The following is a 24,402-nucleotide window of genomic DNA, read 5'->3' as shown; positions in this document are numbered from 1 at the left end:
AGCCCAGGCAACAGACATATTCCTGAGTGCTCTGTCCGAACACCTGGCATATACTCACTGCAGTCAGAAATCACTCTGTCTTTATTGAATGCCAACTTCATGATGGATGAAAACCTTTAGCCACAGGAAAACATCTTCCTATACCTCAGTGGGCAAATGGCTTACGTGAGGCCAACGCCACTGGGAGAATTTCCAGTCCACTGTGGCTATGGCACCTAGCATAGCCCTGCTTACAGACACCAAGTGCCTGCCTGGTCACTTAGGAGACAAATCAAATCACAGAGCTCTTGCCTACAAATGACGCCTCTGAAGGACAGCAGTGTACAACATCCAAACGACAAGGAATTAGGAGCTCCTGGCCAAACAACACAAGTGATTACTCTGAACCCTAATTTCGGTGTTCCTACTGGATCCCTTTTTTTAACACCATGGGAGTCAGTAAAAATGCTAAAACACATTGTTCTTGTGCCTTTTAATAGACCACAGTGCCAGTTAAACTAGTATTTTTGTTTGTTGCTTTGGGGAATGATTTTCCTTAGGGATCCAGCCAATATTACAATAATGACAAGGCTCAAAAGCTGTTGAGCACAGCCCAGGGGGCTTCTGACAAGGAAAAGTCCTGCACACTGAACTGTAATGCTGTGGACAGTACAGGGTAACTAGAGGTGACGCCAGGGCCTCACCACTAACAGTGTCTAGTGAGGCTGCACATGGGCCCAGGAGTGGCAGCAAGCTGCAGGGACGGCCAGCCCCACTCGGCTTCTCCTTGAGACACAACTGCAGCTGCATTCTGCACCACTGGAGACTGCAACATAATATTAAAGCCATTGGTCTATTTGTGGCTGTGTGTGCTTCTTAAAACCCGTATGATGGGGACATGAGCCCAAAGGTCGGAAGGCTAGAGAGCTGCTATGCTGAAGGACCTCACTAAGCAAGCATCTTGTGTCCCAGATGTCCTAAAGCACGCTGCTGCTGCTCATCTGGATCCCCAAGGAGAACACTCAGAAGCTAAGAGGGGATGCTGGGTAACGCAGGGCTGTTAGGGGGACATCTTTCAAAGAAACCAAATCTATAAAAATGTAGGCCACTTCTTTAAGACTGCCTCTGTCAGATGAGCTGTCAGCGTGAACTGAGAGCTGGCATTTTCTGTGAAGGGACAGAGTGCAAATACTTTAGACTCTGAAGGCCACATGGTCTCTGGCCAACTACTCAGTAGTGCCATGATCATATGTAAAGGAATGGGTCAGGTTGATTCAGTAAAGTCTTCAAAGCAGGAAGTGGCCAATGCTACAGATTACAGATCTCTTCGGGCAGTTAGCGAAGAGACTGACGCAGTGAAAGGTTGCAGCTGACCTGGTTTAAGAGTCCACACCCTGGGCTCAGCTTCTCTGCTTTTGCTGCCAAAGCAAAAAGGTTTGCTGACAAGAGCAATGTCTACTACCTGGCTGCATGGCAGAGAAGACATGGCGCAGCCGAGCTCAAGGCTCTTTCCCTTAACGTCCTTGGGATCCCACACGGATCACCTCTTTTCCAGGCTCTAGCATATTCCGAATCAAAACAAGCAGGTTAGGTAGCTAACACTGGACTCCCTGTCCCCTTTGCTTGAGGCCATCTGACCACATGAAAGTTCCCGATTTGTTTCTACAGCCTTGACAATCTACGCATGGACACTGAAGCCTGCACTGTGAAGCTTAGGGAATGCTGAAGATGCCACACAGCTTCACCAGCGTCAGGCCCTGGCTCCAGGCTCACAGGGTGTCATGCAGGTTGCTCCTGTGGGATGCGTGGTCTCCGGGCTGTACACTCACATTCTTCTTTAAAACTGTCCTGGGCAGGGCCCGAAGCCTGTTTGCCCCCTTTGTCTTGGCACATGATGCAACAGGCTGTGAATCCTTGTCCTTGACAGGCAGAGCAGGTTAAAACGAGCTGGCGGCATTGCGGAGTAGAACAGAGTCTATATTGGTCCCACGGGACTCCACAGTATGAACATTCTAGGGAAGAAAGAGTTTTATTAGTCTTTCCCCGCTCCACTGCCTCTCCACACACCCCCTCTGTCTTTCTGTCTCTCACACACAGAGGTGCTTATCCAGTTCCCAAATATAACCCTAAGTTCACTACTCTTTTGGTCCAAGGGAATGTTTCCAAGTCAAGCAGGGTGGCAGCAACTATCACCTTGGGAGGCTGAGACAGGAAGATTGCAAGTTCAAGGCTGGCCTGGGCTACATGCACAGTGAGGCCCTGTCTCAGAACAGAAACAAACAGATCAAAAGGAAATAGCACTCCTATCTTCTAGGAAAGAGAAAAGCCTCTGCTGGGGGAGGGGTGGGTGTGGAGAGGCTTCTGGAAACTGTTCTGACTTGCCTTCACCCATCCATTGTCCTTTTTCCCATCCGGAAAACAGGTTCATCTCTTTCTCATGAGCACTTCTGAAACACCTTATTACCCACGTTACACAGGCTCTCCCCATATAACCTCCCTGCCCAGGGGGACCGCACACCTGAATACAGATGACCCCACATCTCATCCACCTTGTAGAATGCAGAGCTCTCTACCCCAGGCTACCACCTGACTCCCCAACTGCACCTTATCTTCCTTTTCAGCCTATGTTTCCTGGCCAGCTTATCTTCCAAAATACCACAGTTCCCCTTGCTTGGCTATGCTACCTTTGGGCTTTTTCTTACATTCAAAGTCACATGCAGATATTCAAGTCCTGCAGGTATTTCTTCTATAAAATCCCTCATTTGCTTTTTACTTACTATTTGAGGTTTAAAATAAGACAAATATTAGACCACCATAATGAGTAAAGAGATCAGAAAGGTAGACAGGTAAGATGGCTCAGTGGATAAAACAATTGCTACCAAGAATGATAGATAGCCCGAGTTCCATCCCCATGATCTACATGGTGGAAGGAGAGAACCAATTCCTGTAAGTTGTCCTCTGACCTCCACATGTGTGTTGTAGAATGTACATGAGCGGGGCTGGAGAAATGGCTCAGTGGTTAAGAGCACTGCCTGCTCTTCCAAAGGTCCTGAGTTCAATTCCCAGCAACCACATGGTGGTTCACAACCATCCGCAAGGAAATCTGGTGCCCTCTTCTGGCCTGCAGGCACACATTCAAACAGGATACTGACAATACTGTATACATAATAAATAAATAAATAAATCTTTAAAAAAAAAAAAAAAAAAAAAAAAAAAAAAAAAAAAAGAATGTACATGAGCACGTAAGTAAATGTAATTTTTTTTACAAAGACCAGAAAGGAAGGAGAGAAGACGAATCTTACTATCTAAGAGGCCTGTGTTCACAAGTGTTTTAGAAACTGTAGGAGCCATGAAGGTTGTCTGCCTAGGACTTTTCATCCAGATACTACTGAACTGCAGTACTCAGGGCAACTCGCCTTCTGGAGGACTGCCTCTCCTTCTCCTCCCTTCTGTGTGGGCCCAGCACTGCAGGCCAACTATAACCAGTGCAGCAGCCACCGCACGGCCTGCTCCTGCTCTTCCATTCTCACCTTCCCTCAAATGCGCACTTGGGGACACGAGGGCATCTGACTGTGGCATCTGTCACCCCACTGATTGCCAGGGTTGATTTGGCTGATCTGGCTGCCTAAGCAGGTGTCCCCGTCCTCCCTCATGGCTCCATGTGTCCCTGCTCATGCTGCAGCTCAGCTGATGAGGATGACTTTCCCCATACGAAAGAGGACAAGTCTCTGGCCAGCTGCTGTGCTCTCCTTAGGGCCTCTAAACAAACCCCCTAGTGTGCACTTGCGTCCACAGCATCTAATTCTTACTCTTCTGCCCTGGGTTTACTTGGCAGCCTGGTAATGACTGAAATAGCAAAACAGTTTTCAGACTGTGTGATACAACAAGAGCTGAGTTACCTGTAACATTAAATAAAGAGTTAGTGGGAGGCCTGACTACGTCCAGTGGGAGACTGCGGTGAGTATAACGCCATGCTAAGTTCCTTATGGCAGCAGCAGCAGCAGCAGCAGCAGAAGGATGTGGCAGTATTATGAATTCTATGGCGACAAAGACCTAGGACGTCTGGTACAACCTGTCCACTGCCTGCACTTTAAAGGACTTGCCTACTCAGTATACAGCATGGCCAGGACCATCTGATGCCTGTTTAATTCCTGCATCTCCAGCTGCTGGGAAACAAAGGGGTGGCACAGTGACCTCCACTTCTCCATGTCATGTTCAGGTCCTGGCAGCCTTCTCTGAGCAGCGGGTGTAGAATGGTGAATGATTCTGACCTGACACAATGTAGGCTCTGGACCTGGGCTGACTTACCTGATACCACAGAACTGTTGTAGGCCAGGGCAAACCGCTCATCAAAAACAAACAGCTTCCCTTTGTAAAACCCATCAGGAAATTCTTCCAGGTATTTGTGGATGCCACCCTTGAGCTGAAACACTTCCTTACACACTCCCTGGATATAGACAAAAAAATATATCAAGATGTTGAAAGAAACAAAGGGACTTGGAAGCAGCTCTATGGTGGTGAGTGCCCAAGCAGTGCAGCCACACTGCCTGTGCCCATCAGTCAGGGGCTCCCCATGGCCTCCCGAGAGTGTGGAAAATGCTGACCAAAGGGTCAAAGAACCACCTGGCCAGACCTTGCCTTCTGGGGAGATGGGTGATGACAGCAGTTGGGCCCTTCACCTTCTAAGATCCTGGGAAGCCTAACTATTTTTGCTACCCCTAAATATAGGAGGGCATCTGTTGGGACATGTAATGTTACTGAATTTGCTCTTCTTGGGATCAGGCACACGGATTAAGAAAGGGGAGCCACTCAGCTAAGCTTGCTCTTCTGTACTTAATGAGTCTTCAAGACCACTAAGTGCTGGAGACTTAAGAAGCTCGGATTTAGATTTACAAACCCCATGCTGGAGCTGTGCCAGGAAAGTAAATCCTTCAGCCGGCTAGGGGAGGAGGGGCTGAGCAGGGGGTGAAGGGGTGGGAGTGAGGGTGGGAGGCTCCATAACAGGCCGGTGATGGTGGAGCTGGCTCACCCATGTGCTGGGCCTGCAGAGGCTCACCTTGGCTCTGAGGTATGCAGAACCCCGCTCGCAGCGGATGCCCCCAGTGCAGTACATCAGCACCCTCTTCTGCCTGAAAATGTCAAGGTTTTTGTCAACGTAGCTAGGGAAGTAACTGAATTTCCTGATGTCTGGTGCTAAGCAGCCCTGGAATCGTCCCTACAACATAGGGACAGAAGGAAATGATTAGAAAAATGTACCTGCTGGGAACTCAGTCTGTATAACAATCCCCATCTTTGCAACAGCAACAAGCATTTGCTACCCGAGGTTTGCATCCCACACTCTTACCCTTTAACCTCAAGATCTGGAACTAGACACAGGACTGGGGTTGTGGGTTCCCTTCTTACAGATCCCTCAGGGGAATGGTCTAGGTTACAGTGGCAGCTTTTACAAGGTCAGTAGCACATGCCAACGGGAGGTTCATGGTAAACAAAATCACTTTATATGCCAAGATTTCTTTAACAGACTTAGACTTTCTCAACAGACTTGGAGTTTAGGACTTACGTTCTCCCTGATGCTGCTGGTACAGGAAGGAGACTGATGTGGCTAAAGGTTCCACACGGGACATACACTGTGCTGTGCAAGGCACACCCACCCTTTCATGCCACTCAGTTCTGGCTCTTACTTACTATTTTGCTTTCATAGAAGTTTCTGCAGTCCAGTAGGATAGTATCACCCTGTTCCTGATTTGCCTGCGATAAAAACTTTTCTATTTCTTTATGAAATTCACCAGGGGATAAATGGATTCCTAAAATCAAGCCAAACAATTACATTAAAACAACAGGGAAATCTAATCACAACTGTCCTGACCTGACTGAAGCGCTGACTCAGCTACTTCCCACCTAACCCTCCTTTCATCAATTACCATGGAAACGGATGACACTATCTGACCATCAGGATAAAATGTCCCAGTCCCAGGCATCGCCATCTCCTTGCTCTAACCTGAGATTACAGAGCTCTAACAGTTCAGAAATAAGAAATAAGGTTTTCTTAAACCACATGCTTGGGGATTTATTTGGAATGCTGTTCTGGTATGTGCGGTTGTGGTCACTAGTGAGTCAGGAAATGGACAGTGTCCTACTGTCAGTGTCCACAAGGGAGCTTCAATACATTCAGGATTCACTACAGTCTACAAACTGTCAAGTAACAAGGTTGACCCCAAATTCAAGGCTAGAACCTCGGCTTAGACTAAGGTAGTTGAGAGCATGATGTTATGGAAAGTTTGAGCTTGCGTGTGCTTGATAATAGGTAAGAAGAATGTATCTAAATTTGTGTACACGCAAAAGGGAAAAAGGTGGGTGGAAAGGAAGTGAGAGGAAAAGAGAAGCCATACATCAGGAGAGACAAGGGTGGAGAAGGAACTCTAGTCTGTGAGCTTTGTCTCCAGACCCTCAGGACAGAAATCCCAGCATCTTACCAATTGTGAGCATCGGAGCCTGACTCTACTGGGCATGAATCCCAACAACCGCTCGATAACTCTCCAAACCTGGAGATCACAGTCTCGTTTTCTAACTCTCGAAGCTAAAACTATAGAATGTAACCAGGTCTGATGCTACTCAGGTAGCATCACATAATTGCATGGGTCCCAAAACAATGATGTCAAAAATGAGGTTCAGAACTGTGATGAGAATCATGGAAATTCTCTTTGCCTTCTCCCGGCAGGGAGTTTCAGGAGCCAAATGTGTTCCCTGCTTCTGCTGTTACTACTGCTGCTCTTCTGGCAGAGAGGGTCCAAACAGAAAGGGACCCAGATGGACATGTTGACGAGAGGTCCCTTTAAACTACCTGCTTGAGCTGAAGGCAGCCCAGGCCAGTCTCCCCTCAGCTCCCAAGCAGTGTTCTGCCACACCAAGGAGAGCTGCTGTCATCCTGCCTCCTGCTAAGATGGGGACACCAAACAGAGACATCCCTACCTGGGTCCTATCTCTTTGTGCATGAGCCTATTCTAAGATGCTTGTATCTCACCCCATTTCCCTTTAACTTAACTCTTGGCCTTCTTTTTGATATTTACCTATTAAAAATGAATACCTGAGAGGCAGACGGCCCTTTGTTCTTTGAGAGAAAGCAATACTACCTAGGAAGCAGTCATGTGAGAGTGGAAGGAAAGAAAGGGACTAAGCCTGATGATCAAGGCTCTGACACAGAGCTGTCAAACACAGATGTCACTAATCAGTGTGGCTGACAGATACCTGAGTGTACTCTGAGGAAAGTGACCGTAAGTATGACATACACACTGTATCTCAGGGACTTAGTATGGAAAAAGTAAACAAACTCACTAATAGTTTTCTATTCAGTACATACTGACATGCACTGGACAAGTTCTGTTTGCTCATTTCACCTATTTCTACTTACACTAGAAGCTGAAAACTAATGTAATGGGGCTCCTATATTTCTACAAAACAGCACAGCTCTCACTTTAAATAGCAATCTAGGGAGATCATTGAGCAGAGGACCACCCTATCGGGATAGAGTTAGTACTATTCCAAGACTGAGGAACTCTACAGACATAAGAGTGAGTGCCTTCAAAACCAACCTGCAGGGTAAGCAAGATGGCTCAGGTAAAGGAACTTGCCTCCAGTCTCATGACTTATCCTCTGACTGCCACATGCTCATTGCAGCCTGCAAGCCCATGCACACACTCACACACATATATGAGTGTATCTCCAGGAGATACAGCCAGCTGAGGACTACCCCGTGGGATACAGTTAACACTATCCAGATTCTGAGAGACTCTACAAAACAAGTGACTATGACAATCTGTAGAGCTGAATATATAAACTTAGAGACTTTTTTTTGCTGTTGAAGAGATCTTACTTCAATCTGTTTTCTGTTTGTGTGGAGGTCAGAGGACGAGTTCAGGCATCAGAGTTCTCCTTCCATCTGTGTGCCTGCTGGCCTGAGCCTCAGTCTCCTGTGTCTGCTTCCCATCTCACAGCAGGAGACTGTAGATGTGCATCACTGGACCAGCTTTACATGGGTTCTGGGGACCAGAGCTTGGGTCCCCACTCTTGAGTGACAAGTGCTTTACCCAGTGACCCATCTTAGCTCCTCTTATTTAATCCTAATAGAAACTTAATCATGACACAACTGGGAATTCACTGACAAGATATTCATTAAGTAATTACTGCTAAGATGTTTTAGACATGGTTACTAGTAAAACTTAACTGTTAATCTTTTAGAGGTATCTACTGAAGCATTTAGGAGTGAAATAATATAGCACGGAGGTTCTCTTTAAAGTGACCTGGGGTGAGAGAAAGGGAGGGGTCAGAGGACAGATTGCCATGGATGTGTAGCTGCTGAGGCTGCTGAGTGAGTATATGGAAGTTCATTCTATTATTTCCCCTACTCTGGTTAATGTTTGGAAATTTTCATGGTAAAAAGTAAAACAAAACCAAAAATCCCCACCACACAAATGCTTTTCAGTAATCTATAGCAAGCATAGGGAAGCAGGGGTCGAATGTTCAAGAACAATGCTTTGGTTCTGAAAGCTATTTGCTTACCATGGTAAAAGCCCATGTGCTGTTTTTGCTGATGAACTATTTGTAGGTAATAACCACACGGCTTTCAAATTGCTCTCTCTGGAAAGGGGAAACAACTTCTTGCCAAACTATCACCAAGAAAAATGTGCTGGTGGGTCTAAAGTGAGCCTTTAGTTACCATAAGCACCACAGACGCCTGTTTAAGTCCTGGATAGGCAGAGTTAGCCACCCTACGGCTATTTTAAATAGAAGACTGACTACAGTTTCTGCTGGTCAGTGTCTTTCTAGTTTGTCTATGACAGAAAGCACAGTTCTTTAAAACATAAGCATACCGGGATTCTTGTAGGAGACCTGGCTGGGGCTGATCCCCATAGGCACGATCTCTTCAAACACACCAACTCGCAATTCCGGGAAGCAGTGAGCTCCTCCTTTGCTGCTCTAGCCAAGGAGAAATAAGACAGAGTTTACTTCCCCCACTGCCAGTCAAAGACAAGTGCCAAATGTAAGAATTATGGTCTGTTTTAAGAGTGTGATAGTTGAAGTTTTAAACCTCAAATTAGGAGAAAAAAGGAACTGTCAATGGAGATAAAGCTGTGGTCCAGAATGTTCCAAATGATTCAACGTTAATAAATGCTTACTGTGACATTTCCACATGCAGGAACATTGTGTTTGTATGGCTATGTACATGTAACTCGGCACCACTGAGCCATTCACATGTGATCACACAGCAGGCAGCTTTTGCTCTGGAGCAATGACAGCTAGTGTCTTGCTGTGATCAGCATAAGAATTAGTGAAGTGCTCTCGCCAGCTTACTACGTACTGTGATGAAGCATAAAGTTCTTAGACATAGCACCTTTGCTGAAAGAACCACAACTTTATTCTCATGTGGTGTCAACTTTCTTTTCAGGTTTCCTAAAACCATAGTCCCCTCTGCGTAACTACATTCTGCTCTATAACAGGCCAAGGCAGTTTCTTTATTCATTAACGTTAATCACAGCATACAGAGGGGACTCCAACATCAGTACCTCACAGAGATCTGAGAAAACAGTCTCTCCAGTAAAAACAGCTTGTTTAACTGTAACATCCTTCTAGGAAGGGAGACTAGGGTCTAGGAAGGGTACTGACTGATCCAAGGTGACACAGTCACTAGATGGAAACAGTGACAAGCACGCTTGTTTTACTGCACTGGCTTGGAACTCAAAGGGAAAGGAAGGCATTTGTCCTGCTCTGTGCGCACCCTTCAATGGCCCACAAAAGCAGACTGCTCTAGCTTTAGTTCACTTTCTTTTTCTCTTACCTTAAAATCTTCCTCACACAGGTAATCCTTAAACAACGGGCAGGAAAGCATGACCTCCACGTAGAGTCTGGTGGCCACTTTACTTCCTCCAACAGTTCCATTGATTCCTTCAGTAGCGATCCGAATCTGAGACACAGACAGTGGGAGAAGGGTGCAAAAAAGGCAACCAAAACAAATTTTGGTGGGTCCCAGGAAACTGAAGGACACACTGGAGTGTGGAGAGTGAGTAAGGCCAAAGGCCCAGCACTATGGTAGCTAAGCTGTGAAGGAGCGGGCCTGGCCCACCTGGTGCTGCTGGAGCTGCTCTAACAAGACTATTCTGTGTGGAAAGCAGATTAAATGGAGGGTGGACTGGGGGCTGGAGGCTTGTCTGGAAGTTACCACATGGACAAGACAAGACAGAGTGGCAGCTTGGTCTAGGGTGGCAGAAGAGAAGTAAATGGAGTCGGGGATTATTGCAGGCCAGGGTGTGGTGAGGAACTGAGCGGGGCGAGCAGTACCAGTACTTGTCAAACACGGGTGTGGAAAATGTCACTGACCAATCAGTTTATTAATAACTGGGGCGTGGAAGAACCTCAAAAGGTTTCTACTTCACTTACTTCTGACTTAAATTTTGAAAATTATTTAATAGACATATACATGGAGAATAGATCACAAACAGCATTTTGCAAAAATAAATGCTGTCCTCTCATGCAGAGATGAATTATTACCATCTGGGAATATGCTTCCTCTCATCTTTACACACACATACACACATACACACTCGTGGATATGCTAGGAACATGCAGTCTTCCCTTTATTCGACAGTCTCCAGTCCTTACAGAGTACCCGGTATGTGCTTGCACCAGCACTAAGACTACATCAACTGAGATAAAGCTGCTGGCCCCATGAGGCCTTGTGCTGTGAGTGAGACAGGTTCCACTGTCAGGCTGTGATAGTCTCTGAGCAGGCGCACAGGCAGAGAGTTGTGAGGACAATTTCCATTGTACTTCTGAGGAAACAGCACTGGAGCAGCACTCTGAGAGGGCATAAGGCGTGTCCAGGAGGAGAGGCCTTATAAAGAGAAGGAGGTACAAATGCCAGTACCTGAGGTGCTGAAAGACCCGATTCTAGGAAAATCGATGCTATACTTCGAAATCAATCCTACATGCGGAGGCTTTTGAGTACAGACATCTCTCTGTCTCAGCTATCAGCAAACTGTCAGCATACAGATGTATCAGAACACAGCCATATCTACTCCTTTAAGTACCACGCATGAATGTTTTCAATCTACAACAGTAATGAGTGTTGTAGGAGGCAACTTGTTCGTTTCCTGGCTGCTCAGACTTCCGAAATAATCACACAGAAACTTTATTATTTGCAATACTGTTTGGCCAATAGCTTAAGCATATTGCTAGCTAGCTCTTGCATCTAGAATTAACCCATTTCCTATTTTATATTTGACCATGAGGGTTGTGGTCTACCGGCAAGGCTCTAGCTGACAGCTCCCATCATTTCTCTCTGGCAGCTACATGGTGTTCCTAACTCCTTCTTCTTTCTCCCAGCATTCAGTCATTGTCACGTCACCCTCCCTCTCCCCTACTCCCATCTAGCTCTACTCTACCCTATCACAGGCCAAGGCAGATTCTTTATTCATTTAACCAATAAAAGCAACACAAATAAAGAAGGGAATCCCACATCAAATGAGTAAGGTTTTTTTTTTTTTTTTAAACAAAGCCCAAAATATTTACTATATGACCCTTTAGGTGTAGTTGACTGACTCCTGGTCTATAAAATAACATATTAACAGCTGTTTAATACTTCACTAGAATGCCAAGCAGGATTTCCCTTATTCTGAGAATTGGGAGTGAAAACTACCACAAAAAGCACAGCTCCTGCAGTCCAGAGTTAAGGGCACAGGATAAGGCTGTGCAGTGTATGTATGCAGCAGGGTACATGTGTAGCAGGGCTTACCTTGCCTGTGAGGTGCAGGTGCTGGCATAGAGCTGTCTGCCAGGCACAAACCCAGTGGGGGTCCTCCAAGTCACAGTAGCAGTAATACAGGAGTACCTCCCCATCCTCGTTGCTCTGGTCACTACAAAAAGAAAGTCAGAGGGCAAGAGCACCTGAGTCACAAGGAGGTCACAGTTCCCAGTAAATCTATGCAGAAATGGGAGAAGGCAAAGATGGAACAACTCATACCTGTGTTGTTATTATTCTCCTAACATTCTCTTTCATATTTTCTCTACATAGGAGAGGGTCTGCATAGGACTTACTTCTTACATTACAGAAAGCAAATCTGCTTTACTGTCCTCACTTACCACTCACACCCAAGAGACAGATATTATTAACCCCTTTATGGCAAGCTGGAAATGAGTCCACTGTGACTTATCCTCAATCAGAAGGCAGCATCTGGTTTGACTGGCCACGATGATTGGCCATTGATTCATGATGAAAAAGTTTGACTTCCATTTTTCTATATAATCCACTTACCTAAGAGACATGTTATTTAAAAAAAATTTTTTTTGGGGGGGTGGGGTGGTTCAAGACAGAGTTTCTCTGCGTAGCAGCCCTGGCTGTCCTGGAACTTGCTTTGTAGACCAGATTGGTCTGACTCACAGAGATCCACCTGCCTCTGCCTTCCATGCACTACCATTGCCCAGCTGAGATAAGTTAGTATTAGCCATACAAGACAAGCCTTTCTGTCAGCACGTTCACACAATAGCACTAAGAAGATATCAATACTTTAGGAGACCAGAGAAGAGTATAATATAGTTTTAAACTAGACTTAAAAAACTCAAAGCAAAGGAAAAGTTTGGACTCTGAAAATTCAGCATGTGGAATAATGCATTCTCCAAATAATCTTTTAAAAAACATTTTATGTATTTACTATGTTTATGTATAAGATGTTTTGCCTACATGTATGTCTGTGTATCATATGCATACAGTGCCCACAGAAGCCAGAAGAGGGCATCAGATACCCTTGAGTTAAAGACAGTTGTGAGCCACCAGGTTTATTCCATGGAAAAGTAGTCAGTTCTCTTAACCACTGAGCCATCTCTCCAAGCCCTTCCCATCTTGATGAATGATGAAGTATAGTTCTGAATTCATCAGTACATGGACCAAACAAATCTGTTGATTCTTGCCTACTCCATTTATTTAGACATTTTAAATCAAAGTATAACTTACAATGAAACTCAAGCTTACATTCCCATTCAAACACTCAGAAAGAAGCTTTCTATCATTACAGAATGGCTTTGCCCTCCACTCATGCAGCCACACACAGACTCTTCTGTGTGGCTTCTGGCCTCTCGGCATAAAGATTTGACAAACCATTCACACACAGCCTTGTGTCACCCACTGTCCACGGCTCTTGCTGCACAATGCTCTTTATTTTTTTGTTTTCCTGTGTGACAGCCCTGGCTGTCTTGGAACTCGCTCTGTAGATCAGGCTGGCCTTGAGCTGAGATCTGGCAGCCTCTGCCTTCCAGTGCTGGGATTAAAGGCGTCCGGCAGTGCTCCATATTCTAACATGGCTGCATTCATCCTTTCATGCTCCTGCTATCACTATTTACAATTGTTTCCATTTCAACTGAACTCCAATTCAATTGCATTCCAATTCCTATTTCAAATTATTTTTATTTTTTAATCTTTGTGTGTATATGGTATGAATGTGTTTATGTGTGAATGCAGGCACATAATGTGTATGTGGAAGTCAGAGGACAATCTTGGATGTCAGTCCTCACCTTCCACCTTGATTGAGACAGTCTCTTGTTCTTTATTGCGTGCACCCGATGCTTGCTGGCCTGTGAGCTTTTGGTGATCCTGTTCCTGCCTCCATTTTGCTGTAGGAGTACTAGGATTGTCCATAAGCACTACCATGCCTGGCTTTACAAGGATCCTGGGATTCAAATTCAGGTCCTCATATTTACAGGGCAAGCATTTCCCCAGTGAATCATTTCTCAAGTTCCTATCATTTTAAAATATAACTAGTTTATTTTTAGTTATCAGACAAAATAATAGGCTGTTTCCAATAGTTTTTTATTACAAATAAAACTGCCACAAACATTCATGTTTAGGCTTTTGTGGGCATACATTTTTATTTTTGTTATATACCCAGGAGTGGGTCACTGGGAAAATGTCTAAATTTTAAAAAGAACCTGCCAAACTCTTTCCTAGAATGGTGGGACCATTTCTACCCTCACCAGCAGTGACTGGGCATTTTAGTTGCTTCACCATGTCACCCGTATTTGCCAAGGTTGTTGGTCTTTCTAATGTTATCCATTTTAGTAGGTTAACTGTAGTATATCATTGTGGTTGGAAAATATTTTAAAAGCAAACCAAAATACAGAATGAAAAACTTACCTGCTCAGCTCATCAGGGCTAAAGCGACTTATATCAGGGAGCCAAGCAGACACTTCCTGACTGGGAGGGTTCTTCTTGTCTGTGGATGTAAGACTCTGTGAAGCATGCAATGCTGCAGTTAGCTGCTTCAGAATAGAAGCAGTCTGCTGGTAAACTTCTTCAGCATGCTGTGTCGCCACATGTCTGTGGATGCTGATCTGGTCCACAAATAGCTGCTGACAGCATCTCCACCGCTTTCCTTTAAATTCGTAAGAAGGTGCTGGAACTTGTTTGGTTTTGACAAGAAGGGCAAAGGCCTGCAATTCACATTTCAAATAACATCATTCATTATTTAATAGGTCTAGGGGTAACAAAAGTTTCACTCAATCTCTTATGTTACTTTTCATGGGGATAGGGAGGTTCTAGTTTGGCATCCTGCCAGTCTATGAAGAAATCCAAGAGCAAGAACATGGGCTTGTATTGCTTCCAGCAACCTCATACACTGACTTTGAGAAGGTAAGGTATGGCTTCGTATCCTGGTCTTCCACACCTGTGCATTCAACATCTATGTTCTTCTTCTGAATTTGGACTCCTTACTGCCTCTACCTTCCAGAGTCCCTGTCCACACAGGTCTCTGAAATGGGAGAGTCCTCTGGTTCCTCTAAGACAGCAGTTCTCAACCTTCCTAAAGCTGTGACCCTTTAATACAGTTCCTCACGTTGTGGTTACCCCAACCATAAAACGATTACATTGCTACTTTATAACTGTAATTTTGCTAGTGTTATGAATCATACTGTAAATATCTGATATGCAGGATATTTGGTATGCGGCCCCAAGTGGAGAACTGCTGCTCTGTCGAACCACTTTTAAACACTCCAAAGGTCACTGCAGAGGCCCTTCTGACATTAGAAAATGCTATTTCTCTACTTGATGCTTATAAAATTACGATTTTAATGTTTCCACTTAGTTGTAAATACTGGTTCTGCTACTTGCCTTTGAAAACAAATGTGAGGAAGTTATTCAGCCTGGGGGTGCCAAATTTCTACTTGGAAAAAGTAAATCAAAGGATTACATAAATGTTAAGCATCATAATAGAATTTGCCCTTGTCTAATACAGAACAGAGACACAATGACTCCCGAGTGTTTCCCATCCTGCTTCCAGCCTCATCATTTTCTATTTCTTTTACAATCTTAGCTCAAATGAACCAGTTTCTTTACTGTTCCTTAGTGTTATTTCAACACCCCTGCCCCCAGCCTAGTTTATGCTCAGCTTAGTCTCTGGAATGCTCTTCTTTTGTAAGTCACCAAAATCTTATCTAATTGAAAAGATGCCCATTCTTTGAAGCATACACTTAAGGCAACTGCAGCCTAAATAAGATAAGTATCCCTCAGGAATACTGAGGCAAGACTGTTCTAAAGTAACAACTTCTTACTGCTCATCCATCAAGATCCTTCCTGAGAATCTGGATTTCCTAGCCTTTGCAATTAAGGCCGCACAACTCTTTCCTCATGGAAGTGGCATATTACAACTCCTCTTCTGGTCCATAAAACCCTGCCATGTGTGCTCCTCTGTGTTCTCTCTGTCTGTCTCTCTCTCTCTGTCTGTCTCTCTGTCTGTCTGTCTCTCTCTCTCTCTCTCTCTCTCTTCCAGCTTTACTGGAGTGGGAACTTTGGAAATATGTTGAGGCCTGCAGAGGTAACATTAGCCTGGATTCTTGCAATCTGTGTGTTACTGAAGATGCCTCATATCCCAAGTCCAAATTCCTAATGTGCTCTATCCATTATAGGTATGAAGCCATTTGTTACTGGAGCCTTGGCTACCACAATTAATACATTAGAAATTTCTACAAGACTTAATGAGGAAGAACACGGAGCAAGTGTATCAACACATGTGTAACAAAAACGAAGGGTGGTGCACACCTTTAATCCTAGCAGAGGCAAATGGATCTCTGTGAGTTCAAGGAGAGTCTGAGTTCTAGGCCAGCCAAGGTTACAAAGTAAGACTACCTCCAAAAATAAATAAAAAACATTAACAGAACATTTTCTTCCACATCCTACATCTAATCCATCAACTCCTATTTCCAAAGACACCAAAAATCTATTTCTCCCTTGGCTACCATTCCACCGACCCCAGCCACCATCACTCTTCCCTGGATTATTATAATAGTTTCTTGGCCTCCCTCTTTCCATACTGTCACCACTTGTTTTCCATTCAGTCAAAATGCTTCTTTTAAAATCTAGATCAAGCCAGGCATGGTGACATACGGATCTCTGAGTTTGAGGCCAGTCTGGTCCACAGACCAAGTTCTAAGATGGCCAGGGTTACACAGAAAAACCCTGTCTTGAAACAACAAACAAACAAAAATTCAAACAAAAACCTAGACCAGATATCATTCCACTGCTCAAAATTCCCCAGAGGCTCTCTTTCTATCCTCTAGGAAGTCCCCAATAACCTGACTCCTTCCCCTGCTCCTACCCCATCCCGTTTCAGTTTCTTGGCTTTTGCTCAAACACAGCCTGCAGGCTTCTGTATTACACTGGATCCTTCTCCCTCCAGTGTCCATATGGTTTGTCATTCTATACATCTTCAAATCTCACCTATTGATGAGAACTTTTTCTGACCATTCTAAGTTAGAGAACAAGCTGAAATCTCTTTAAACTTCTCTAACTTTTCTCTATAACACTTGCATCATTTAATGTATTATTTATATTACTGTAGTAAAAGTTTGTGGGTATCTAGTAAAGTTCCTATTACAGCTATTACATAATTATTACCTATACATAAAGTCTTCTATAAGATGACTTGACTCTGCCACAGGTAAAAATAAAACAGATAGCAAAATATACTACCAGAAGGAAATATATATTTCTCTTTCTAGAACACTACCAATTATCTAATGAAGACATCAAGAATCTCAAAATATTCAAATGTTTTAACCCATTTTAGGGACTATTCTGAAGAATGGAGCTGAATTTCAGGTATATATCAGTAAAACACTGCAAGTAACAGACAGTGTTCCTTTTAAAAAAGGAAATCATAAATTATGGAGTACTACTTTCCATGGGCATTAAATAGTTTTCAAGTTTAGTATGAAGCTTTTCATGGAAAAATGTTCCTGACTAGAATCAGCTGACGCAGTATAGCCCCAGTGACACCTTAGGCACACTAGGAAAGACCAGAAGAGAATGCATTGGTGTCTAGCTGTCCCTCTGCCCCAGAAACTAACTGCAATGGTGTTGAGACTTGACTTCTCTTTGCATCTCCTTCCTTCCTGGCATCTACAGCTGAGTATCACATTGTTTTCATAAACATTATTTATGGTCATTGTTAAAAAATTCAACACAAGGGGCTGGAGAGATGATGGTTCAGCTGTTAAGAGCACCGGCTGCTCTTCCAGAGGTAGGTCCCGAGTTCAATTCCCAGGAACCACATGGTGGCTCACAACCATCTCTAGTGGGATCTAGTGCCCTCTTCTGGCATAAAGATATACATGTAGGTAGAACATTCATATACATAAAATAAATAAATTTTAAAAAAGCAAAAAAATAAAATTTAACACAAAATTCTCTAAACTAATTATCAACTGAAACCCACTGAGGGGCTCCCAGTACCTGCAGGTAGAAGCACCGAGAACGAGCATGAACCTATGTCGCTTTCATCACCTATCCACTTAGGTGTAGAGAGAAAAAATGGGTAGATCAAATCGGACCAAGTTTGAAGCTATATGCATGGGTCAGTGTATGCTCTCAACCAGAAAGCATATAAATGGCCTATGTCTTATTGGTATCTAATTTTTTTTATTGTCAACATTTTAAATATTGCTTCCCTGCTAAAATGCAAGATAAATGCTACTTTATTTTTGTGTATTTTTAATTAGTACTAAGGCTGAATTTTTTTCCTACTTTTCCTGACCTGTTAATGTATTATCTGTTTTCCTTTTGAAAAAAATTTAAACTTTATAATTGCGGGGAGGGGCACAAGCCATGGTGTGTTGTAAATGAGGGCGGCGGGGCTGCGTCCCCAGCACCCCAGCCGCCCGCACGGCTAGCTTTACCTGAAATAACAACACACAAACTGTATTCATTTAAACACTGCTTGGCCCTTTAGCCCTAGCCCTTACTAGCTAATTCTGTTATCCCGATCAACCCATCTCTAATAATCTGTGAGAATCGGTCTTACCGGGAAGATTCTAGCCTAGTCCACCCTGGGTCGGAGCTTCATGGCGTGTGTCTGCCCGGGAGCGGGGCATGGCGTCTCTCTCTGAGGGCTCCCGAGAGGAGAGATGTGGAGTCTGATCTCACTTCCTCTTCCTCCCAGCGTTCTGTTCTGTTTACTCCTCCCACCTATCTTCTAACCAATAAAATGGGCCAAGGCAGTTCCTTTATTAGCCAATGACCTTCCTCCATCAATGGTGCACACTTGAAAGCCAGTGAACAACTCTATGGCATCAATTCTCTCTCCCCGCCTCCCTATCTCCGTCTACATGGGCCACGGGGCTGTGTCAGAGGTGAAGCACATCACTCATGGACCTCTCTCCTCTTGGGTAGACTGGGTCTGCCGTCTGCAGGGTGGGGCTTTTTTAGTGTTTCTTAGAGCTGATCTTTCATGGCAGGCCAGAAGAAAAGGAGATGGCACTGTTAGCACTGTGGTTTCCTTCCCAACCACTGGCGAATGAAATGGGAGACCTAGCAGACAGTTCCCTCTACTATCCAAATGAAATGAACAGAGTTGGTAACGGAGCATCAGCACTGTGGAGCACCTGGGAGAACGTGCGACATGAACACGGCTTCCGAAAGAAAGCAAACTCTAAATCTCATGGAAGGAAATATGAGTCAAAGCCAAACTGAATCCATCTACAAAACAACTCTTATTTATAATTTTCAAGAACGTCATGGCTATGACTTGAGAGAAAAATTTAGTGTTCTAGTTTAAAGACCAAGCGAAATATGGTATTGTGTGCCTGTAACCGGGTGCCTGGCACTCAGATCATTGGAAATGGAGGTATGAGTTCAAGGTCAGTATTGGCCAAAAAGGAAGGACTAAGGTGTGGCAACCAAACCCAGGGAGTGGGTGCTGTAACCAGCTCAGTTTCTGTGGAACCAGGTGAGCCTTCTGTATTGAGATGAATGGACAAGGCCAGCATGTGCATTATTTATAAAATCCTTCTCACATTTCTCTAAGTTTGAAATTATTGCAAAATAATACTGGTACCCAGCACTCGGGAGGCAGAGGCAGGCAGACCTCTGTGAGTTCGAGACCAGCCTGGTCTACAGAGCTAGTTCCAGGACAGGCTCCAAAACCACAGAGAAACCCTGTCTCGAAAAACCAAAAAAAAAATAAAAAAATAAAAAAATAATACTGGTAAAGGACCTCTGTAACCTCTGAATTTCATTTTCAAGGAAATCTTTATAAGACTATGCTGTGGATTATGCTCATTGTTAATAAAAAACTGACTAGCCTGTAGCTGGGCAGGAAGAGATTCCAGACTGGGAGAATTCTGGGAAGAGGAAGGATGGAGTCAGAGAGTTGCCTGCAAAGGCAGAGAAGCAAGATGAGAATGTACTGAGAAAAGGTAACAAGCCATGTAGCTAAACAGAGATAGGAATTATGGGTTAATTTAAGGGTAAGACTTAGCTAGTAATAAGCCTGAGCTACGGACCAGGCATTTATAAGTCATATTAAGCCTCTGTGTTGGTTATTTGGGACCAGGCAGTCAGGACAGGAACAGGACACGTCTGATTATAAGACTGATTGAAGAGCCGGGCGGTGGTGGCACATGCCTTTAATCCTAGCACTCGGGAGGCAGAGGCAGGCAAATCTCTGTGAGTTCGAGACCAGTCTGGTCTACAAGAGCTAGTTCCAGGACAGGCTCCAAGGCTATAGAGAAACCCTATCTCGAAAAATAAAAATAAAAACAAAAACAAAAAAAAAAACAATAACAAAAAAGACTGACTGAAGGTGGCAGCTGGGAAATTAGAGAGATATTTATTCTTCACTGACATAGAGACAAAAAGAGGCTCCCTAAGAGAACTACAGGCTGAAGTTGAGAAAGTCAGCTCTCAGCTATACTTCTTTAACCAGCCAGTTCCCTAACAATGAGCCTCTGGTTCCCCGCTTTTAAGAAAAGGTGGTTTCAGTCTATGGTTTCAACAATAATAAGATACATAGCTGACGAAGGGCATCAATACCACCTCTTTATAGGCTAGTCACAGTATTCTTAGTAGCCCTGCAGCATCCTGTGAGGCTGGCCTTTCTTCAAAGCACTGAGCTAGCAAGATGAGACCAAACTCCCTGATAGCAGCAGCATTCAGCAACAACCTCACCAGATGCCAGCTGCCCTAATACCTGTCCTTCTTACACGACAGTTTTGAGTTCCTGGAATTCTTTCTACAGCCAAGTGAGGAAACTAACCTTATATACATGATCATGAAAACACTGACAGCAATTTTACCTTTTTCTTTGCAAATGAGTATTTCTTCTTTAGATTGCCATCTAACTCTGCTTTGAGACTGCTGCTGGGGCTAATAAGATTTGATTCTTTTAAGTCCAGATCAGCAAACTTTAAAACACAGGTCTGCAGGCTATCTTCTTCATCTGGTGAAGTGGAAGAAGGCATCTGGATTGATCAGTGGGGTAGATTCCTTTCAGTCGAGTATCTTCTGAGACATAAGAGAGAAAATGCAACGCTCAGCTCTTTGAGTACTTGTTGAAGCAAACATGAAGCTAATTAATCATATGAATTAGCAGTGGATGCATAACCCAAGCTGCCATTCATTTACTTGCTCACTCAATAGTATTTTTGTGACAACTATTCTTGGCCAAGCTCCCTTCTACGCACTGGGAATAGAGCAGTAAATGCAACAGGAAAAAGTCTGTCCTCTTAAGTTCACAACCTAGTGGGAAAGATAAGCCAATACATTGTTTTTTTAAAAAGTCAGGGTTTAAATTTAATATTTTAAAGAAAAATAAGAAGAGTAAGGAGGCAGGTCTTTTTATACACAGAGGAGAAGGAAGGGCTTTCTGAGGCTATAGAATGTCAAAGAAACATGAATTAGGAAGCTAACCACATAAAAAACACAGGGTGACTAGGACAGTACTATGTACATCCAAAATCAACCAACACCAGTTTGTTTCTTTTGTTCTCAAATCTCACTGCGGCCAAATCTTACTGAAATGGATACACTGTAACCAATGAGCTGTTTTCTTTTTAGTTACATTTTATTTACTTTATGTCTACTTGTGCCAGGACAACTACCACACATGGATGCGGAGAAGAGGGGACAACTTTCAGGATCAGTTCCCTCCTTCCACATTTACACAGGCTCCAGGACCAAACTCATGTCATCAGCTTCAACAGCAGGTGCTTGCTTCCCTGCTGAGCCATCTTGGCAGCACCTAATTTTTAAAATTAATTTTTCTGAGACCACGTCTTGCTGTGTAGAACAGACTGGCTTTGAACCCCTAGTAATCTTGAATTTGAGACTCCCCTTGCCTCTACTATCCAGAATAACAGACCCTAAGCTTCGCCCTCCTTTTAAAGTTAGCAATCCGATTTGAACTGCATTCACCAGCACCCCAGTGCAAGGCTCCAGCATTTCTTGCCTGAATTACTGGTGCTTAACTATCTTCTTGGAGGACTTTTCCAAAGGCTCAATCTACTCGGACAATCTGTACCTGCCTCTCTGAACCCAACTTATATGTCAGACTACAGTGCCTGTGGTCATTTCTGAACGGGTCGTTTAGAGGACTTCAGTTCTCAAAGAGATGAGGCTTCCTTCTGTTCACCTGTAGATTCAGTAGCCCGCACACTGCCTTGTGTACAGAAGGTGACAAATGCTACCTAACACAACGTAGTACTTGTTGAATGAAATGAAGCGTGAGTTGAAAAGTCCGAGAAATAACTCTGTAGGCACCTGATGGTCAGCCACGTAGATTTCGAAGCAGAGAGCATCACGTAAAGGAAACAATAAGCCTTGATTCCTAAACTATGAACAAGCTGGACTTATCAGAAGAACGTAGTGGTTCACACACAGCGATGGGGACAGAACCCAAGAAGCCTTAGTTTGGAGTTTGCAATAAAAATTTCCGGAGAGTTGGCGGGCATATGATGAAGATGGATTGTTGACACGTATGAATGAACAGATAAAAGATATTTTTTAATAGAAAAAAGTAGGACCGGAAAGATGGCTCAGTGGTTAAGAACGATTACTACTCTCGCAGAGGACCCGTGATTTCGCCCCCCCCCCCCCATCAGCACCCAGCATCCACATGGCAGCTCACAAGTATCTGAAACTCCAATTCCAGGAGATCTGATGCCCTCTTCTGGTCTCCATAGGCTCCTGCGCACCCAGGTACAAAGACATAAAACATTTCTATTTTTAAAGTCCGTGAAGAGTTTTAAGCACAGTAGTCAATAAGTTTGATTAACGGACTTGCTCTCAAAGTACAGCGGGCAGTGTCTGTGCATAAAGGGTTACACAGGAAGCGAAGGATCCAATGACTCCTCCCTAAATTCATGGATTAAGCAAACGACAGAAACGTCCTTTTACTGAAACCAGTAAGACTGAAGGAAGAGTTTCGGCCAGACAAGGACGTGGGCAAGGCAGTTTGGTGCCCAACAAAGACATCAAGGCAGAGGACACCCACATACTGTACACGTGCGTAGTGACAGAAGAACAACTGGAACTAGATCGCTCTGCACCGTCCTCATCCGTCAACTGGGAGAAGTGGGCGGGAAGACGACCAGGAGCCGGCTCGGCCGGGCGGCCTGGCTTCCTTACCGCTGGGGAGCGGTTTGTCCTCTCGCCCGCCCAAGTCTCCCGAGGCAGCTACGGCCGGGCGGCGAGAGTGAGAACACATACCCGCCGGTCTTAGGCCTTTCCTGGGTCTCCCTTCACCAACTTGGCGCGGCTTCCCTCCCTCGAGTCCACGCCCCCGGCGCGCGCGTGCGCAGAAAGTCCCTGGGAAAACGTCACCTCGCTCCGGAAGTCTCTAAAGCCGTCGGCGCAGGGGCCGCCGGGAAAACAACGCCGGGCCGGTGCAAAGCTGTGGCGGGATCGCCCCAGCCGGGATAATTTAGCTCGCCCTCGGGAAGGCCACAGCGTGGAAGGCGGGAGGAGGCGGCCGCGCGTGGACCTGCAGACGCCGGCCTTTCGCCGCGGAGCCCACCTGGTACCTCTCCGCTTGCTCTTCCGGCAGGAGTCGTGAACGAGTGCGCTTGCGCGCCGGACACTCCGCGCGCCTCGCCGCTGACCGCGCACCGGCCGGCCGGCAGCGGCCCGACGGTTCTGGGGTTGCAGGCGACTTGCAGCTCAGCTCGGCTGCGCACCCGCGAGCAGCAGCATGTCGCGGAGGCGGCATAGTTACGAGAACGATGGTAAGTGCCCTCGGCGTGGCCGCCGCGGGGGGCTGAGAACTGAGGCCAGGCTGCTTTGATCCTCGGGTCTCTAAGGAACAGATAGGCAGCCCTTTCTCCCCGGGAAGGGTTCTGGGAGCCCGGGAAGGAGGTGGCTGGCGCGGCTCGGGTGTGGCTAGTGGCTTCGGGAAAACGACGGCCTTCCCGCTGCCCCAGCTCCTTCGGTCACGGGGAAGGAAGGCCTGGTGAGCCCCGTGGGCAGACCCGACCTAGTGTCCGCCAACACGTAAGACTTAACCATTCACTGCTGAGCTTGGAAATGCACGTGTGTCTGGGGCTGTCCCTTAGGATCAGTTAGTGACGGGGATGTAGTGGACCAGTGTTTCCGTTTTAACCCTCCAGGGTGCACCTGGAAGGGACCCTGGGAAGACAGGAAAAGAACAAAGCTATGACAGAGGTCGGCTGAATTGCAATCTGAGCCCTACTCCTCCTCCACCAGCCACTTTGATTTCCCTGTTCTAAATGTCAAGGAAAGAATTTTGTGTCTTCCCAACACCCCAAGAAACAGACATGTGCTGTTCCGTTGAATTGGCCTTAATCATGTTCCTTTGTTTAAGAAAGTGCAGGAAAACTACCCTGAGTAGACCAGTAAGTCTACCCTGGAGCAGGGTGGTGGTGTGCGCCTTTAATCCCAGCACTCGGGAGGCTGAGGCAGGTGGTTCTCTGTGAGTTCAAGGCCATCCTAGTCCGCAGAGCTTGTTTGAGTATTAGAACCTAAGGGTTTAGGTTCAAAACTCGACAGCTGCTATTTACTATGTGATCTTGCCAGAGTCACATGACTTCCTTAAACCTGAGTTTATAATGTGGAGTAATATTAAGCCTTTTATGAGATACTGTACTCATCAATAGTTC

At 45.1% G+C, this 24,402-nt stretch overlaps 2 protein-coding genes across 5 annotated transcripts in view; one reads left to right on the top strand and one right to left on the bottom strand.

The window, feature by feature from the left end:
* Nucleotides 1-977: 977 nt before the first annotated feature.
* On the bottom strand, nucleotides 978-23,060 carry Tstd2 (thiosulfate sulfurtransferase like domain containing 2). Of its 3 annotated transcripts, none has more exons than XM_041667423.1 (10): nucleotides 22,997-23,060; nucleotides 20,587-20,791; nucleotides 14,156-14,451; nucleotides 11,765-11,885; nucleotides 9,812-9,937; nucleotides 8,847-8,952; nucleotides 5,665-5,783; nucleotides 5,036-5,194; nucleotides 4,288-4,426; nucleotides 978-1,991 (listed from the first exon to the last, which is right to left on the bottom strand). In XM_041667423.1, the coding sequence occupies exons 2-10, from the start codon at nucleotides 20,749-20,751 to the stop codon at nucleotides 1,759-1,761; spliced, it is 1,464 nt and encodes a 487-aa protein (XP_041523357.1). In that variant the 5' UTR covers nucleotides 20,752-20,791; nucleotides 22,997-23,060; the 3' UTR covers nucleotides 978-1,758. The 3 variants fall into 3 exon arrangements, with proteins under 3 accessions (XP_041523357.1, XP_041523355.1, XP_041523356.1); XM_041667421.1 differs by having other exon boundaries at nucleotides 20,587-20,794; nucleotides 22,997-23,057; XM_041667422.1 differs by having other exon boundaries at nucleotides 20,587-20,794; nucleotides 22,916-23,027.
* The window catches only part of Ncbp1 (nuclear cap binding protein subunit 1), a 48,276-nt gene continuing 46,443 nt past the window's right edge, over nucleotides 22,570-24,402 (top strand). The window contains exon 1 of one of the 2 annotated variants that reach the window (XM_041667419.1): nucleotides 22,570-23,511. In XM_041667419.1, coding sequence (XP_041523353.1) covers nucleotides 23,478-23,511 — 34 coding nt within the window. In that variant the 5' untranslated portion in view covers nucleotides 22,570-23,477. The remainder of the gene's footprint in view (nucleotides 23,512-24,402) is intronic. The other variant, XM_041667417.1, reaches the window with a different exon arrangement.

The sequence above is a fragment of the Microtus oregoni genome, unplaced genomic scaffold (assembly GCF_018167655.1).
Source record: "Microtus oregoni isolate MIOR12 unplaced genomic scaffold, Mior012 000017F_ref0000208, whole genome shotgun sequence".
NCBI lineage: Eukaryota > Metazoa > Chordata > Mammalia > Rodentia > Cricetidae > Microtus > Microtus oregoni.
This window is presented reverse-complemented; position numbering and strand designations above follow the sequence as displayed.

What these genes read in the sequence shown, in the direction of transcription:
- Tstd2 (XM_041667423.1), bottom strand. Translation starts at nt 20,751, where the DNA reads ATGCCTTCTTCCACTTCACCAGATGAAGAAGATAGCCTGCAGACCTGT. An exon ending in ACCTGCACCTCACAGGCAAG is followed by an intron (nt 9,938 to 11,764) that starts GTAAGCCCTGCT and finishes TCTGTGTCTCAG; the next exon opens with ATTCGGATCGCTACTGAAGG. An exon ending in CAACAGTTCTGTGGTATCAG is followed by an intron (nt 1,992 to 4,287) that starts GTAAGTCAGCCC and finishes TTTCTTCCCTAG; the next exon opens with AATGTTCATACTGTGGAGTC.